This window comes from Tubulanus polymorphus, chromosome 8, assembly GCF_964204645.1.
Source record: "Tubulanus polymorphus chromosome 8, tnTubPoly1.2, whole genome shotgun sequence".
NCBI classification, from domain to species: Eukaryota; Metazoa; Nemertea; class Palaeonemertea; order Tubulaniformes; family Tubulanidae; genus Tubulanus; species Tubulanus polymorphus.
In genome coordinates this window covers 3,076,613-3,094,442 of record NC_134032.1, presented here as the reverse complement: position 1 = coordinate 3,094,442, position 17,830 = coordinate 3,076,613, and the positions used below count along the sequence as shown (strand labels likewise).

The following is a 17,830-nucleotide window of genomic DNA, read 5'->3' as shown; positions in this document are numbered from 1 at the left end:
CAGTGATTCACTATGAAACTCGTTCTCACATCCGCCTCAGATCTTGACTGTCTGGTGCTGCCCCTCCAAATAACGACAGCGGGGAAAACGCGAACTAACGTAATACTCAGATAATAAGATAAAATCCCACTATTTACAGATTAAAATAATTTAAAAACCAGAATTTATTTATTCAATCAAAAATATATAAAAGACACGACGTTTCGATCTCACCCTAGAGATCATCGTCAGGTGACGGTCGTCAATTCTGGTTTTTAAATTCTTTTTAATCTGTAAATAGTGGGATTTTATCTTATTATCCGTTCACCACGTTTGAGTGTGGTTATCGTTCTATAACGTAATACTCGCTTGCCACAAACTTTGAACCGGTCAGCCAGATTAAGCGCCTATACGACAAACAAACTCGTGGTGTTACCTGATACAGTACATACAGTACCGCCGCAAGTTTGAGGGGACCCGATACATGCAGCAAGTGCAAGAAATTGGTGGAGGGTCTTTTCGTCTAAACCTCTCACAAACAACAGCATTCCCAAACTCGTGACTAAGATATTTACACTATATACAAGTCTAAACGAGGTCTGTATAGGACATCAGCTATGACGCAACGACTATTATTCGCAGGCAAAACCAAATAGGAAAAGTGACTTGAGCACTTACAGACAAGTAACTTGAGCACTTACGGACAAGTATCTTATAGACTTAAGGACGCCCCAAGTTAGGCGAGTTGGTCCACTATCTCATTCCCTAATACCACTTGGTGTCCCCTGACATAGTGAAAGTTGAAGGTGATGTTTTGCGACAGCTTATGCAGAAGTTTCCAAAGGTCACGGTTTTCCACGAGTGGATCCACTAAGTAACACCGAGTATCACGTATTTCGCCTTAACCCGAGTTCTGTTGCCTGTAGAGGGCGATGATAACAGCGGTAAGTTCCCCTCTGTTATTTGTAGGACAAAAAACGGGCTCATTTGAGTTGAGTTTTGCGGCCCCAATCAATACCAAAACCGGATTTGATTCCCCGTGTAGAGGTTTTTCTGTTCACAGGCTTCTTAGTTATTCGGTTGACCGATATTTTTATTTTGTAAGGGTATTGTCAAACAAATCTGAGCGCGTTATCAGATAAATAGACCTCCAGACTGTTAAGTTGCAGTTTTAGATGTCGTACGTTTATCAAAGGTCACCGATAATGTGCTTTACACAGCGTGATTTACAGTGTCTATCCTAGATATTACCTGTTTGATATCCGACAAACTAGTAGCTACTTGCCCGTTTATAATGTGTTTGAAGATAGTTATCCGCCGTTTTTTACTGCCATTTAAAGACATTTATCGGACCCATAGAACAAGGTTCAATTAATTTGTTAAATTTGACATTGAAGCACAATAGGGAACTTTAGACTTTGTTTCGAGAGTGGTGATTTCATTTCTTATCAATTTCGTATATAGCGCTCAACTAAAATCATATTCTAAATGCTTTATATTACAAAAACATTTGCAGTGAACTTAAAAATTTTACACTTATAAATAAAAACATTAATATTTCTAAAAATGGTTCGTTTTAACACGATATTTAAAAGATTCAACCGTGGGACCTTCGTTGTATGTTTGCCGGAAGAGCATTTACAAGCGTGGGACACAGATATTAAAAGCACAGTCGCAAAAAGAACGGTTTGAGACAGGAGGTAATTAATTAGACGGGTGCTATCCTGACTAGAACGAAGAGCCCGTAATTAAGGCTTATAAACTGCACGCCATAACATAAGATAAACAAAAGTAAAACCATGCAAACACTTATAAGAAGAAGAATTTTGAAATGAACACGGGCGGAAATTGGAAGCCAATGAAGCGTAACCAAAGCTGCAGTATCATGAACACATTTTTTAGTTTTTATGATAAGGCGAGCTGCGTTGTTTCGGACTAACTGCAGACGATGAATTCGAGTTGTATTTGCACCAACGAGGAGAGAATCTGCCTAGTCCTAAAAACAAATATTAGGCTTAACAAAAATGATACCTTGTTTCTCCGCAGCGGCCGGGTCATTTTTATAAAATATGATAAATTTTGTAAACAGTTCATTTCTATAGCGGCCGGGTCTGTTATGGTAAAATTGATCACGATTTAAAAAAAAAGTAATGTATAGGGTAGATAGGCGGCCGGCCGGGTCAACTTTACTTTTAAGCTCAGCAGAGCGGAGAAACAAGGTATCAATTTGTTTAGCCTTAGATGATGCATTTTAACATTAGAGTACAAATGAAACTTGACAGTTCTACGAAAGGAATTAAAACCTGATCTGTTAGAGAAAGGTTTTCATTTCTGATTTTGTATCATGGAAAAATTGCGCTCAGCAAATAGTAAGACGAAGTATAATATCAGTCCTCAGTTTTATAGATTGTATTCTGGTCACCAGTCCTCAGTGTTATAGATTGTATTCCGGCCACTAGTGCTCAGTGTTATAGATTGTAATCCGGTCATCAGTCCTCAGTGTTATAGATTGTATTCTGGTCACCAGTCCTCAGTGTTATAGATTGTATTCCGGCCACTAGTGCTCAGTGTTATAGATTGTATTCCGGTCATCAGTCCTCAGTGTTATAGATTGTATTCCGGTCATCAGTCCTCAGTGTTATAGATTGTATTCCGGTCACCAGTCCTCAGTGTTATAGATTGTATTCCGGTCATCAGTCCTCAGTGTCATAGATTGTTTTCCGGTCACCAGTCCTCAGTGTCATAGATTGTATTCCGGTCACCAATCCTCAGTTTTATAGATTGTATTCTGGTCATCAGTCCTCAGTGTTATAGATTGTTTTCCGGTCACCAGTCCTCAGTGTTATAGATTGTATTCCAGCCACCAGTCCTCAGAGTTAATTGTATTAAGGCCGCCAGTCCACAGGGTTATAGATTGTATTTGGGCCACCAGTCCACAGTGTTATAGATTGTATTCCAGCCACCAGTCCTCAGAGTTAATTGTATTAAGGCCGCCAGTCCACAGGGTTATAGATTGTATTTGGGCCACCAGTCCACAGTGTTATAGATTGTATTCCAGCCACCAGTGTTATAGATGGTATTCGGGTCATCAGTCCTCAGTGTTAATTGTATTAGGGCCGCCAGTCCTCAGTGTTAATTGTATTAGGGCCGCCAGTCCACAGGGTTTGAACTATACTTCCATTGAATGAGTGAACAAACAAATATAGTTTTAAATATGACAGTTTAATCAATACATATACATATATGTATATATATATATATATATATATATATATATATATATATATATATATATATATATATATATATATATATATATATATATATATATATATATATATATATATATATATATATATATATATATATATATATATATGATCATATATTACTCGAAAATGTGTTTTGCTTTTATTCTATGTACATCTTTTAATCTGTTTTATCGATACGAATAAAGATATTAAAATCGAGATTATCACAATATCGAAAATAGAAACATGTCTTTAAACTCTTAATAGGTTATAAACACTACGGATGTACATACAATTTCATCATAGCTTTAAGCCACGCAAAGAAATACCATTGTTTCTCATCAGTCCTTTTTGGAAAAGTGACGAGGGCGGCAGCACTAGTCGATAGTAGCTTCGTCAGATTACTGGGTTCAAATCCTCCCCAGCTCCCTTTCCTGGGCGCGTCTTGCTGCTCGTGGGCGGCGTCTAAATTCTACACATTTCACAATGTTAATAAGAGAAAAAAAACCCACTATCTGAGCGGAATAAATCGTGAGTATAGCACCGTAAATCATGAAAGCACCGTATTTTGATATTTTATGTACAGATATAACTCTTCAGTATAATACTTATATTAATAACTAGAAATAAAAATATAATATATGCTTAGGCAAAACAATACCTCGTTTCTCCTAATCGGCCGGGTCGCTTTTGAAAAAAGCAATATTTTTTATCAGATCATTTCAATATTGTCGAGTCTGTTTTTATTGTTAACTTGATCATGATTACAATTTAAATGAAATGTACAGGGTACATAGGTGGAAGGGCCGGGTCACTTTTTTAAGCTCAGCAGAAAATGAGAAACAAGGTATCAATTTTTCTTAGCCTAAATATTACTCGCTTTTTGTTTCATTGCATAAATTTTATCAGAAAACTTTTAATCATAGAAATTTTTCATTTATCTAGATTCGACACGAATTACCCACATCGAACATCATTGGTATCAATACAATTTAAAATAGTAGCGATTTCTGTATATTTACAAACACATTTTACTTATGAAGTAGGTGTCCAGGGACACATTGCCCATGAGGGAAATGCTGCGAAATGTTCAACAATCTGACAAACTTCGATATTTAATGCCCCCTGGTGAACAGTACAGAAACTAATGACGTTGAAAACTCACAGCGAACATATGATATCGATATATGTCCAATATAATGTAGTCTAGTTGCTTGGTTCCCACAGTCAAGCCTAAATCAGTTGAAAATTCCCAAGATTTTCACGGGCGATTTTTCAATTTTTCCAAAAGGAAATGAACAGATATCATCGTGCTTCAGTCAACATTTTACTGGTTGATAAAGGTGATTTTCTAAGGAAATCGCTGTAGAAAGTTCCCACAGCAAATGCAATACCTGAAATGTAAATGGATTTCCCAAATACTTCCATGATTCGAGGAAAATTTCTCAAATTGCCCAATATTTCCCTCGGAATTTCCCTATTCTGTGAGAACCATAGTTGTATAAATTGAATTTTCAACTAGCATCTACGTACAAAGTTAAGTAAGACTTGTAGCGATATAGAGAATTTACAAGCGCCACCTGTAACAGCGCGCCCTTAAGGTCAAATTGGGTAACCGGCTCTACATGTAAAACTCTCTGGTGCTTAGCCCATATCAGCTTCATACCAAGTTTGGTCATGATCGGAAAAGAACTGTAGCACTAGAAGTGAATTGAAAACTTGCAGGCAGCGATAGATAATCAATCTTCCTAACCCCATCAGTCACAGCGGAGCTAAACAAATTTTGTTCCATCTTAGAATGAGGACTGTCGTTACTTAAGCTGGCCATCGATCGAAAGGCTACTGACTTGGGTTCCAGGGATAACAAGATCACTTGGGGAAAATACTTGGACAATCTGATCATTTTAATATTCATCTCTCCTTGATGCACAGCTACAGTAATGAATCAGTTAAAAAAAACTCATAAAACTTGTCATCAGCAATGATATTACAATTGACTGTTTACTAAATACACAAAGAGAAAGCCATAATACCATTTCAGTCAACAGGGTCCCAGCACAGATCAGCCATTCCAGAAATCAACGAGTTTTCAAGGATAGAATTTCAAATCTCGAGGAATTTATGTATTAGTTTCATATCCAAATTATGGGTAGACTCCTGTACAAACCAGCTTAATTAAATAATACGCAATTCTTTTGTTCAAGAGGTTCAACAGAATCTCAGCACACACTTTGTATCATTCATACTAAGTATAATGAGCTGACGAAAGATGGTGTGTGTCAAAGGCCTTTGGCCGTGTTTTCGAGTTTTCTAGACATTTTGCTCAAATTCAAGGATATTCAAGGACCTTCAAAAATGTTATTGGTTTGAAAGTTTTCAAGGATTCGAGGAGTCGTAGGGACACCTTGTTCAACGCCCTCTGGTGAACGTAAAATAAATCCGGAATTTCCTGATATAACAACCCTTATTATCAGACATGTAGCGTGACTGATTTTATGGTCTCTTCATTTTTATTAACGTTGTTGTTGAAATTTTGGATCCTAAGGTGGTTCATCATTTCATCATTCAGATTTACGAGTAAAATACAAATCTTTCCTTAATGTGGTTACGACACACGGCATTTGTTTGTATTCGTTATTTTCCTTTTTGTTGACTTTTTTCGCAACTTTACGCTGGACTCGTGTCAACATTCTTCCAAGGTCCAATGAAAGATAATTATCCTTCATAACATTACACAGGGTCTGAATAAACCATGATCCTTCTTCTGTATGTCTATACGCAAAGTAACCTGCGGAAAAAAGCGAAACGATAGTGCTTAAAAATGAAATAGGGGGTGACTGTATACATAAAAATATTTATAGATCTTCTTATTGAAAATGATGTTAGTTACCTAATCATTGGTTCATCAAGGAAGAGAAGGTAATTACGATTAGGCCTAATAGATTTTGAAATGAAATACATATAATAAACTATAAGCCTCCTAATAAATTATAAGGTTTCGTTTAATCAAAAGCATCTCAGATGTCACATTTATATTACTGTTGCTAAAGCTGAAATCAAATCTAGTTGTATCGGGAGATGAAATAGTATTCGCAAGTTCATTACAAACTGTTTCTTCAGGATTTTCAGGATTCAAAGCCAAAACCTAAGGCTAAACAATTGATACCTTATCTCTCCCCTCTTATGCTGATAGGCCCTTGGGAGCTACAAATACATAGGCCTATGAAAGATCAAGATAATTCATTGAAAAAATATCTTCAAAATATCGAAAATTTGTAAAAAAAAAGTGCTGATTTTGGCAAAAAATAATAACAGCCAGGTGGCCATCTTGATTCTGATCGGGCCAGTTTTGGGGCTGAAGATGTGTCTAGGAATATCAAGACAATGCATTGAAGTGTCTTCTAAATAAACAAAAATAACTGGATTCCGTCTACGGACGGACGGACGAACATACTGTCGGATGGATCAAAAGTGAACGCAATATATATATATATATATATATATATATATATATATATATATATATATATATATATATATATATATATATATATATATATATATATATATATATATATATATATATATATATATATATATATATATATATATTCAAATGTATACGAAAGATCAAGGTAATTGATCAAAGCGTCTTCAAAATTTCCCTCAAAGTTCAAAAAGTGTAAAGAGTGCTGATTTTAACGCCAGTCAGCCATCTTGAATCTGACAGGGCCAGTTTTTGGGCTGAAGATGTGTCTAGGGTAGATACATGTATAAACCAAATATCAAGACGTTACCTTGAAGCGTCTTCAAAACTTCCCAAAATAACTGGATTCCGTCTACGAACGAACGACGGACGAAAAGTGAACGCAACATAGTCTGCTGGAAAAAAGTCCCAAGTGGGCTAAAAACACGCAGATTTAGTAGGTTTTTCACCAATCTGAAGCAGGTGCAAAACTCTTACCTGGAACGGTTGCGTAGGCGATCAGGACATCAGCTTCATTCGGAATTCTCAAACCTCCATTAGCATCAATTGGCTCAGAATCAGCGACTACACCTCGGTCTCTTTCTCCACCCCGACAAGCCTGTCAATTAAAATATTACCACAACTCAAAGTATGGTGCTCTTTGAATAGCTTAGGTTTGGTTTAGGTATCACATTCGCAAGGGGACAGTAGAGACTGAGTAAGATACGATACCTGCCCCCCCCCCCCCCCACCTGACAGACTATACAGAATCAAAAAGATAAAAAGATATCCCAATAATTCAAAATAGATTTAATTTATCCTCAAAATGCTCATCATGTGACCATCTGAGCCGTTGCAATTGCTAGTAATCGCATCCGATATAAGCAGGGAAGCAGCTGGGAGGATCTCATATCCCGATAGTCGGCCTCAGTTGCTGCGAATCGGAGCACAGTCGACATAAGCTGGGCTGCGATCGCGGTTGCTCTCAGTTGCGTCGGTAGGCGTCGCGTTGCTTGTCGACATAAGTCAGCCTTTACGACGTAACAATGGTCATGTTTATTGCATGAATCACGATCCATATTTTTTCCATACAAAATCTATTTGTCCAGGGACACCACGCTGAAGCTAAAGTCCATAAGGATGTGTAAACAAGAGCCCCAAGGGGCACTATGGCCAGCCTGTCAGCTTTTCAAAAATGGCAAATGATGATGCATTCTGTGGGTTAAATTTGTCAAAATACACTTCCAGCTCAAAAGTCAATACCTAATAATTTACCCAATACAACCGTAGAATACAATCTACTTTTAAAGTAGCACAGACAGCGACTGGATCTGGCAGGAACAAATACCTCAGATAAATCGTTTCCCTTGGTCTTATTGATTCTAATGCGGAATAGAATTCAATTTTCTGAATGTTGTTCAATAAAACAACATAGAATTGGATTTCATATTTTTATTTGTTCAATAAAGTAATATTGAATTGGATTTGATATTTTTTTTTGGAAGAAAAGTGATCGCAATAGCACACTGAGATTTAAATCTCAAGTGGGCTAAAAATGTTTTGAATTGTCAATTTCTCAAAATTCAAGTTTTCGGGGATTTTTGGGAATTTAGCAGAAATTCATTTTGGAGTTATCAAAGGATACACGGAATCGTAGCGAGCCATCGTAACTTCCTGAATACTGTTTACCTGAATAAAGAATAGTTTTGGTTTTCCAGCTAAAGCTTCACACGCATCACCTTTGAATGGTTTGACTAGTTCTTCAACACGAACAGTGTTCCCATCAGTTCCAATAACTTCGTCACCCTGTCTTACATGACTAAGTATTACACAAACAAAGGCATCCGATTCATCATGAGGATAATCTTTGGCAGCTGAAAAAGTATTTAAATCGGTTAAATGCAATTTGGCAATGGAATCATATCCACAACTGGTCACGATATATCCTTTGGAACTAGCAATCAGAGGATACCATGGACCACTTATCCACAACAACATACACAGTAATAGTCAGGGTGGATACAGGTGGATTGAAGAGTAATAGTCAAGGTGGATACAGGTGGATTGAGGAGTAATAGTCAGGGTGGATACAGGTGGATTGAGGAGTAATAGTCAGGGTGGATACAGGTGGATTGAGGAGTAATGGTCAGGGTGGATACAGGTGGATTGAGGAGTAATAGTCAGGGTGGATACAAGTGGATTGAGGAGTAATAGTCATGGTGGATACAGGTGGATTGAGGAGTAATAGTCAGGGTGGATACGGGTGGATTGAGGAGTAATAGTCAGGGTGGATACAGGTGGATTGAGGAGTAATAGTCAGGGTGGATACAGGTGGCTTGAAGAGTAATAGTCAGGGTGGATACAGGTGGCTTGAGGAGTTATAGTCAGGGTGGATACAGGTGGATTGAGGAGTAATAGTTTAGGTGGATACAGGTGGCTTGAGGAGTAATAGTCAGGGTGGATACAGGTGGCTTGAGGAGTAAGAGTCAGGGTGGATACAGGTGGATTGAGGAGTAATAGTCAGGGTGGATACGGGTGGATTGAGGAGAAACAGTCAGGGTGGATACAGGTGGATTGAGGAGTAATAATCAGGGTGGATACATGTGGATTGAGGAGTAATAATCAGGGTTGATACAGGTGGATTGAGGGGTAATAGTCAGGGTGGATGCGGGTGGATTGAGGAGTATTAGTCAGGGTGGATACAGGTAGAGAGGAGTAATAGTCTGGGTGGAGACGGGTGGATTGAGGAGTAATAATCAGGGTGGATACAGGTGGATTGAGGGGTAATAGTCAGGGTGGATACGGGTGAATTGAGGAGTAATAGTCAGGGTGGATACAGATGGATTGAGGGGTAATAGTCAGGGTGGATACGGGTGAATTGAGGAGTAATAGTCAGGGTGGATACAGGTGGATTGAGGAGTAATAGTCAGGGTGGATACGAGTGGATTGAGGAGTAATAGTCAGGGTGGATACAGGTGGAGAGGAGTAATAGTCTGGGTGGAGACGGGTGGATTGATCAGTAGGCCTAATAGTCAGGGTGGATACAGGTGGATTGAGGAGTAATAGTCACGGTGAATACGGGCGGATTGAGGAGTAACAGTCAGGGTGGATACAGGTGGATTGAGGAGTAATAATCAGGGTGGATACAGGTGGACTAATACACCGCAGTGCTGTTTCAACCCCAAATCATGCATTGCACTGTTATGTAGACACACTGAAGGGTCCAATGAGGAACCTCTCGTTCATTCTAGGAACCATTTTTGACCGGGGTCCGACTCTACGCGTCTGACCTACTAGGTACTGATCTAGCCTAATTGTGGCTGAAAGTTGAAATAATAAAACTCTTATACTTGCCTTCACGCATTTCCGATTTCATTTCCTCCGCAGTCAAATTCTCATGGACGACAACTTCGAAGCCTAAATCACTAAACACCTCGCGTAAAGACTCCACATCAAACTCGGTGCCAATCCGATTTTTGCTGGTGTCAAATTCCTTATTTGATATAATAAGAGCGCGGCCTCGGCGTACATGATTCATATAGTATTGATCTATTCCACCCGATTCACACACATTCCCTCTGACATCTGGAGCTGGTTCCACAGTTTTTATATTGTAGAATCTCAGTGAGTTCTGATCATTACTGTAATCCCAGTGATTGATAACTGCAGTGTTACTGTTTAACACGTGATGTATGTCACCTGTCATACTGTCTGTAGAGTTCAGTATTATACGGTGATCTATAAACCCCACATCATTATATCTGATACGGAACACAGCACCTCTGTTATCAGTATTAGAGTATACCGATAGTAATATATGATCATCATTAATAACACACGGGGATCCTGTAAGTGGATCAAACGTTAGTCCGCAATGTTTCATCCAGATACAATGCATCAGTTCCGCTTCTGGTGTTAGATACAGTAATCTGTGTGTACGCGAACAGTAAACAAATATCCGTCCCTTTGAATCGACATTGTAACAGTTGATATTACTGTAATCTCCACCCGGGAGCTGATATTCCTTCACTCGGGTTCTATCAATCAAACTGTTTTCAGCAGGGTTTTCTATTGAATGTAAAACATGAACGTCTCTCCGTGCCTGTATAAAGATATTGTGATCACGGATTACGAAGGATCCACAGCTTACAGACAGGATATCAGTGATTTCATCTTCAAACAGTTTTATCTCATTTTTATATTTTCTCAGGGTGTATTCACTGTTTTTCCACACGAGCGCAAACAGAAACCCGTTATTATCAGTATCGAGTCCTCGTATCTCACCGCCATCAATCTTTATGTAGCTCTTTATCTTATCATCATCATTCACACTATATATATCACCAGTCGAGCCCCAGTGCGCACATATAACACGTGACTGTTCACCCTCGTGTTCACCGGGTATTGACGTCATCAGGTGGGGTCTGAAGCCTGTATCTACCTGTTTATTGAACTTCAATGAATCGTTTTTAACTTCCATGTTACGAGTTTAACCCCAACACAAGTTTAAAACAAACCAAACAAATAACTGATGACTGATTGATGTGATCTCCTCTCCTCACCGACGACCGAGGTGAAATCTCCTCCGTTGTAAAATGATCTTCGGATTCACGATTAAACTGCTAACAAATAGTTCACTCAGTTGTATTCACTGCGATTAACTGATTCCTAAAATTGGCGATAAAATACCGTCAGTGTCACCGCTGCACAAGGGCGAGTACTGGATCGTAGAGCGGCTGCCGTTGAGTGTGTTTGATCGGGTTTGACGAGCCGGTTTTAATTCGACACAGACTCAAGATGGCGCTTCACAAGAGAGGGCGCCACCAAACGACAGCTTCACAAACGTTCCCAAGATCCGCCGTTGCCATCCGACGTTGGCGTCAAATTCCCAAGTAAAGGCTATTATTACATCATTTTGTTAATCAATGATGTCTTGCTGTTTATCAAGTAATCAAACATGACTAATGCGGATAACAGGCTCAGCGTAGCCTTTTATAGATGTAGCGTTTTAGTTACGATTCGCAATGTAAATAAATACACGTTTTCACTCTTATCTCGGTTCTAAGAAAATGCAATACACTAAGGTCGAAAAATAAACCGCAACGACAAAATCCAATCCAACTAGGCGGCAATAACTGAGGCGAGATAATTTTTATATCGATTGTATATTCAACATGAGATTGATTTTAAATTTTTACAGGTAATAAAAGTCCAATACGCCATGAAAAAAGTACTTCCGATGACACTTTTGAAACGAACGACGTCTATACATTCAATGGTAAGGTAATTCATTATTGACACCCAGAAGAACTCTCCGAGTAAGCATTTAATAAAAACATGAAAGGGGTGGAATTTTTCAAGCTACTTATTATAAACATTTATAACAAGTAGTTTGCTGGATCCATGAATTTTGATTGCGAATTATTTGTTTATATTTCATTGCAAAAGTATGCTCAGAATGCACAGACTCCGCCTATTCTCTGTTCTAGTTTTATCGAATACCGACTCAAGAGTTCGGGGAATTTTTCGTTAACAGTAGATGTTTTGAAATGTTACTTCGTACTGGATCGGCCATCACATTACATTTTGGCTCAAAGGGAAGGTAGCTGAGTTGATCCCCCACGTTACTACATTGTACTTCAATTTTTGAGTTTATCCTTCACGTGATGACCTAAACTTCTGTTTGGCGGGGATGGCCGCCCATACCCTATTGCTTTAATTTTCGCAAGGCCCTTTTTCAAAATGAATCCGCCCATAACATCAGCCCCGGGTTGTTCTATGTCGAAATAAATGCTGAAATTACATAGTCAATAATCGCATGGAATTACATGCCGCGACTTGAATTGTTATACAAATCTAACAATAAAAAATGTTATTACTAATATAATCATTAAAATAAATGTTTTATTTGAAATGTATTATTTCTATTTAGAACAAGATCCTGTCCATGGACTCCACTTAAACACTGCCCTCAGTGATTCAACTAATGCTATGTATTGTTTAAGATATCGTTATTCCGAGCTGTATTAGAGTGTAAAAATAACACCAATTTTGCCTTTGTGAAATAAGTGAGGTCTCTTTCACACCTCCCCTGGTGATATGTTTGTTATTCTCAAGAGTGATTCGAGTGTTTGAGTTCATTATATGACTTAGAATACAGTAGAATGCTCTCTAGTAGTTGATTATACGTTCCGACCTTAAGTGGTGGTAGACATGTGTCCAACTTGAGTGACGTCAAATTGAGATGTGATAAGATATCCGAGTTGATCATATCTGAATTGAGTGTAGTGTTACATTTTTATCAAATTCCATTCTTGTTTTGTTCTATATTTTCGAGCGACTTTTCGAGATCATATCGATCGATAATCTCCCTCTTTTTAAAACAAAGTGTTAATCATCCATCAATCAAACAGGAACGTATTTAATTCAATGTTACAACTACTCCGGACACTACGAGTTGCTATCAGAATTCATTGAGACTTAACAATTTACAAATCTCATCTCTTGTAGGTTGTGATGAATTAAAATCCCTTGAACCATCGGAATTGTTAAAATGTCATGATGGTAGGTCTTCATGTGTTACTTTCACTTAATTGCTTTCGGGAAATAAAGAAATTCACAGACAAAAACAACATGCCATATAATTTGCTGAAAACATATTACCTCAAATACCTCAATTTCCACATTTCTGAAGTAATACAAATGAAAAAAATTTGATTATCAAATTAGAATCGAATTAGATTCAACATTAATGAGTTAAGTTATGGTGACACTTATTCGTGGTAAATTTACAGAAATGCCTGTACAACAAATTGAAAATACCGAAAACAGATCTTCATCGGTTTGTTCAGGTAAGTCAACCAGATAACATCTTGCATTTCATAATCGCTTCGAACAGTTAATTCAATTATATCAATTTAATTTATCCCCTTTCTTTCCTGGATAGATATGCTTCAAAAACAGGTTATACGCTTCAGACAAGGTGAGCTGATTTTCAAATATTCGTTATCAGTGTCTAATTTCCGATGCATCATCCTGGCTCTTATAGATAAGGCTAGCTAGCTACCCTATAGGAAATGAGACGGTGGTCATCCCAAAAGAATCAGTCGTGCATAATGTTTACAAGTAATTAGAAGATGGCGTTTTCAGATCAGAGTACGAGAGTACGAGACACCACTCATCACCACAAGTAATTTTTTTTCCTAATAAATGGGGGAGAATGAACACCAACTAGAAAACAATAATGTCAATAAAAATCAATATTATTGTCAATATTGTAAAAAATACATCGATAAATCTAATAAATCTAAACATGAAAAATCTTCAAATCATATAAAAAATGTTATAGATTTTGAAACTCCAGAAAATTCCAATGAAAGAAAAGAACGATTAGAAAATATGAATGTGGATGAAATAAAATGTGAAGTTTGTAATGAATTTATAGTAAAAAGGAATTATAATAGACATCTCGAATCACAAAAACACCACCAAAATTTGAGTAATAATGTTTTAAGAAAAGATTATTTTGACGATAAAACTCAAAAAGTAAAAAAACCAACTTCAAAAACTAAATCCATTTCAAATAAACCTTACATGGAAAATGTTAGAAATTATATTGATTCACTAGAAATCAAAGATACAATTGAAATCTTAGAAACATTACATAGTAAAATTGGTCCTGCAGCTATTATATTTAGATTCTTTAAAGGTACAACAATAGAAGATTATAGTAAATTTAATGAAATAATAGAAAAATTACTAGATTTGATAACAGATGTTGAATATCCAAAAATTAGTATCTCTGGGAAAGTAAGTTTTATAAAGTCAGAAGAAAAAATGAATTATAATATTCAAACACACTCTGAAGAAATAATTTCAAAAACACAAATAAAAGAGAAGTTAGAAAAAATATTAAATGAATTTAAACGTCATATTGAAGAAAGATATTTTGAGGGTTCTGGCTTAACATTGTATGAAATTATATATTTAGATTTAAATGTTTATAATACAAAAAGAAATAAAACATCAAAAAGTAATAAAATGTTTAAAAATGATTCAAACTTTATAACAGAAAAAGATATGAAAGCATCAAGTTATATCAAATTACCGTTTATAACAAAAGCAGTAATAAATATTCAAAATGAAGATAATAAATGTTTTCTATGGTCAATTATTAGTTGCTTACATCCAACAGAAGAACATGTTTATAGAATAACAGATTACCGGAAATATGAAACATTATATAAAATTGATCAATATCCAGTAACTATAAAAATGATTCCTAAAATAGAAAAAGTTAATAATTTAAAAATAAATGTATTCGAATTAATGCAATTACCAAAGACAAAAGGTGAAAATATTAAAGATTATACATTGGAAGCTTTATATTTAACAGAATATTATGATGATGAAAATGCTATAGATTTGTTATATTACAAAAAAGATGAAAATGAACATTATATGTGGTTAAAACAAATTGATTTATTCTTTAGAACAGAAAGTGATTTTAACAGCCATAAAATTTATCTATGTAGAAAATGTTTATCTAAATTTAGAACTGAGAATACATTACTAAAACATAAAGAATTATGTGATAATAAAGATTTTTGTAAATTAATAATGCCAACAGAAAAAGATTATAAATTGAAATTTACTAATCATAAATTTAAAAATATTGTTCCATTTGTAATTTATGGGGATTTTGAATCGTTGAATAAAGAATTAACTGATCAAGATAGAAAAGAAATATATAACAAAAAGCAATTATTAAAATCAATGGATAAAGGAAATGAATTAAATGAAGACGCAATACAAGACCCACCAATTATAAATACAATTAAAAAAGTTCATCAAAGAGCTGCTGCTTATGGAATTTATATAAAATCAAATTATCCCGAATTATATGAAAGTCAATATATTTCTTTTAGAGGTGAAAATGTAGTTAATGATTTTTGTGATAAAATTATTGAATTAGAAAGTGATTTTGCAAAATTATTAAACAAAAATAAAAGAATAGTTATGACAAAAGAAGATGAAATTGATTTTAATTATGCAACTCATTGTTGTTATTGTGAAAAACGTTTTTATTCATTTGATAAAAGAGTTAGAGATCATGATCATTTAAATTCAAAATATCGTGGAGCTGCTCATGAAGATTGCAATTTACAAGCTAAAAAAGTAAATTTCGTACCAATATTATTTCATAATTTATCAGGATATGATACCCATCTATTTATAAAACAATTATCGGGAAAATTGGGCGCAATTAATCAAGAAATAGAAGAATATAATGCTATGAATGAAGCAAATGTAAGAAAATATGATTTTAAACTATTAGCTAAAACAACTGAAAATTATATTTCATTTCAATTTGGTTGCATTAGATTTTTAGATTCTTATAGATTTCTAGCAAGTTCATTAGATAATTTATCAAAAAGTTTAGTTGATAATGATTTTGTTATAACTCGATATTATTATCCAAATGACCAAGATTTTAAATTATTGAGATATAAAGGCGCAATTCCTTATTCATTTTATAAAACACATGATGATTTTAATGTAATTATTAAAAGATCAATTTTATGATAAATTAAAAGAGGAGTATGTGAAAGACGAAGTTTTTGATAGAACATTAAATATTTGGAACCATTTTAAGATGAAAAATCATGGTGAATTAGTTGATTTATATTTAAAATCAGATGTTATGATATTGGCTGACATATTTGAAAAGTTTAGAGAAGTTAATCTAAACCATTTTAATGTTGATCCTTGTTATTGCTACTCTAGTCCTGGTTTAACCTGGCAATGTGGTTTAAAATATACAAATGTAGAATTAGATTTATTAAAAGAACCAGACATGGTTTTATTATTTGAAAAATCAATTAGAGGTGGAATTAGTGGTGTTATGGGAGATAGGTATTTTAAAGCAAATGATGAATATAAATTATTATATATTGATGCCAATAATTTATATGGTTGGGCAATGATGCAACCTCAACCATATAAAAATTTTATATTAACAGAAGTTGAAAATGATGATAAAACTGATTGGGAAAACGCAATTGCGAGTTTAAAAGATGAAGCACCAATTGGTTATTTCTTTGTAGTTGATTTAGAATACCCTGAAAATATAAAGTTTAAAACAAGAAACTTACCTTATTGCCCAGAACATTTAACTGTAGATGATAGTTATTTAAGTGAATACCAGAAGAAAATAAAACCGAAAGATCATGTTTTTACAGAAAAATTAATACTTACTCAAAATAATAAATATAATTATATTGTTCATTATAGAATGTTAAAATTTTATCTAAAACAAGGAATGAAATTAAAGAAAGTACATAGATATATTGAATTTAATCAATCGAAGTGGTTAGAAAAATATATAGATTTCAATACTCAACAGAGAACCATATCAAAAACTGATTTCGAAAAAGATTTCTTCAAATTAATGAACAATAGTTTTTATGGAAAAACTTGTGAGAATATTCGTAATAGAAACGACATTGAGTTAGTAAATGATTATAAAAGATTAAGGCATTTACAATCAAGCCCCAGACATTTACAAAATAAAAGATTTGAGGATTATTTGACCGCGGTAAAATTAAAAAGAACATCAATGAAATTTAATAAACCCATTTTCATAGGTTCAACCGTTTTAGAAGTATCAAAATTATTAATGTATGAATTCTATTATAATGTATTACAACCACTTTTTGGGGAAAAACACATAGAAATTCTATACTTCGATTCTGTAACAGCTGACACCCCAATATTATTAAAATGTAATAATAAAATATTGGTAAGAAGAATTTCAGAAATAATTCCAAAACAAAATGAATGTTATATTTCATATGGTGAAAAAGAATTAATACAAATAAATGGATTAATGGATGTTTGGACAAGAAATGGATGGAAAAAATTAAATAATATTATTAGACATAAAACAAATAAGAAAATCTATAGAGTTAGAACTAAATTAGGATTTGTAGATGTTACAGAAGATCATAGTTTAATTAAACGAAATGGTGATGAAATAAAACCAACTGATATAAAAATTGGAGATGAATTATTACATAAAAGATTTTTCCCAAGAATGAATCATATGTCATTTGATGAAATAATTGATAATATT

At 34.8% G+C, this 17,830-nt stretch overlaps 1 protein-coding gene across 1 annotated transcript; it reads right to left on the bottom strand.

Moving 5' to 3' along the window:
• Positions 1-3,363: 3,363 nt before the first annotated feature.
• On the bottom strand, positions 3,364-11,616 carry LOC141909701 (uncharacterized). Its single transcript, XM_074800284.1, has 4 exons — positions 10,051-11,616; positions 8,386-8,570; positions 7,195-7,315; positions 3,364-6,018 (listed from the first exon to the last, which is right to left on the bottom strand). Exons 1-4 carry the CDS (start codon positions 11,174-11,176, stop codon positions 5,792-5,794), a joined length of 1,659 nt encoding a protein of 552 aa, XP_074656385.1. The 5' UTR covers positions 11,177-11,616; the 3' UTR covers positions 3,364-5,791.
• Positions 11,617-17,830: the final 6,214 nt, after the last annotated feature.

Bases quoted from the DNA above. Each gene is read 5' to 3' on its own strand.
- LOC141909701 (XM_074800284.1), bottom strand. From the start codon at position 11,176: ATGGAAGTTAAAAACGATTCATTGAAGTTCAATAAACAGGTAGATACA. The intron at 8,571-10,050 runs GCAAGTATAAGA...ATACTTTTTCAG, and splicing joins GAAATCGGAAATGCGTGAAG to CTGCCAAAGATTATCCTCAT. The intron at 7,316-8,385 runs GTAAACAGTATT...TTTAATTGACAG, and splicing joins CAAAACTATTCTTTATTCAG to GCTTGTCGGGGTGGAGAAAG.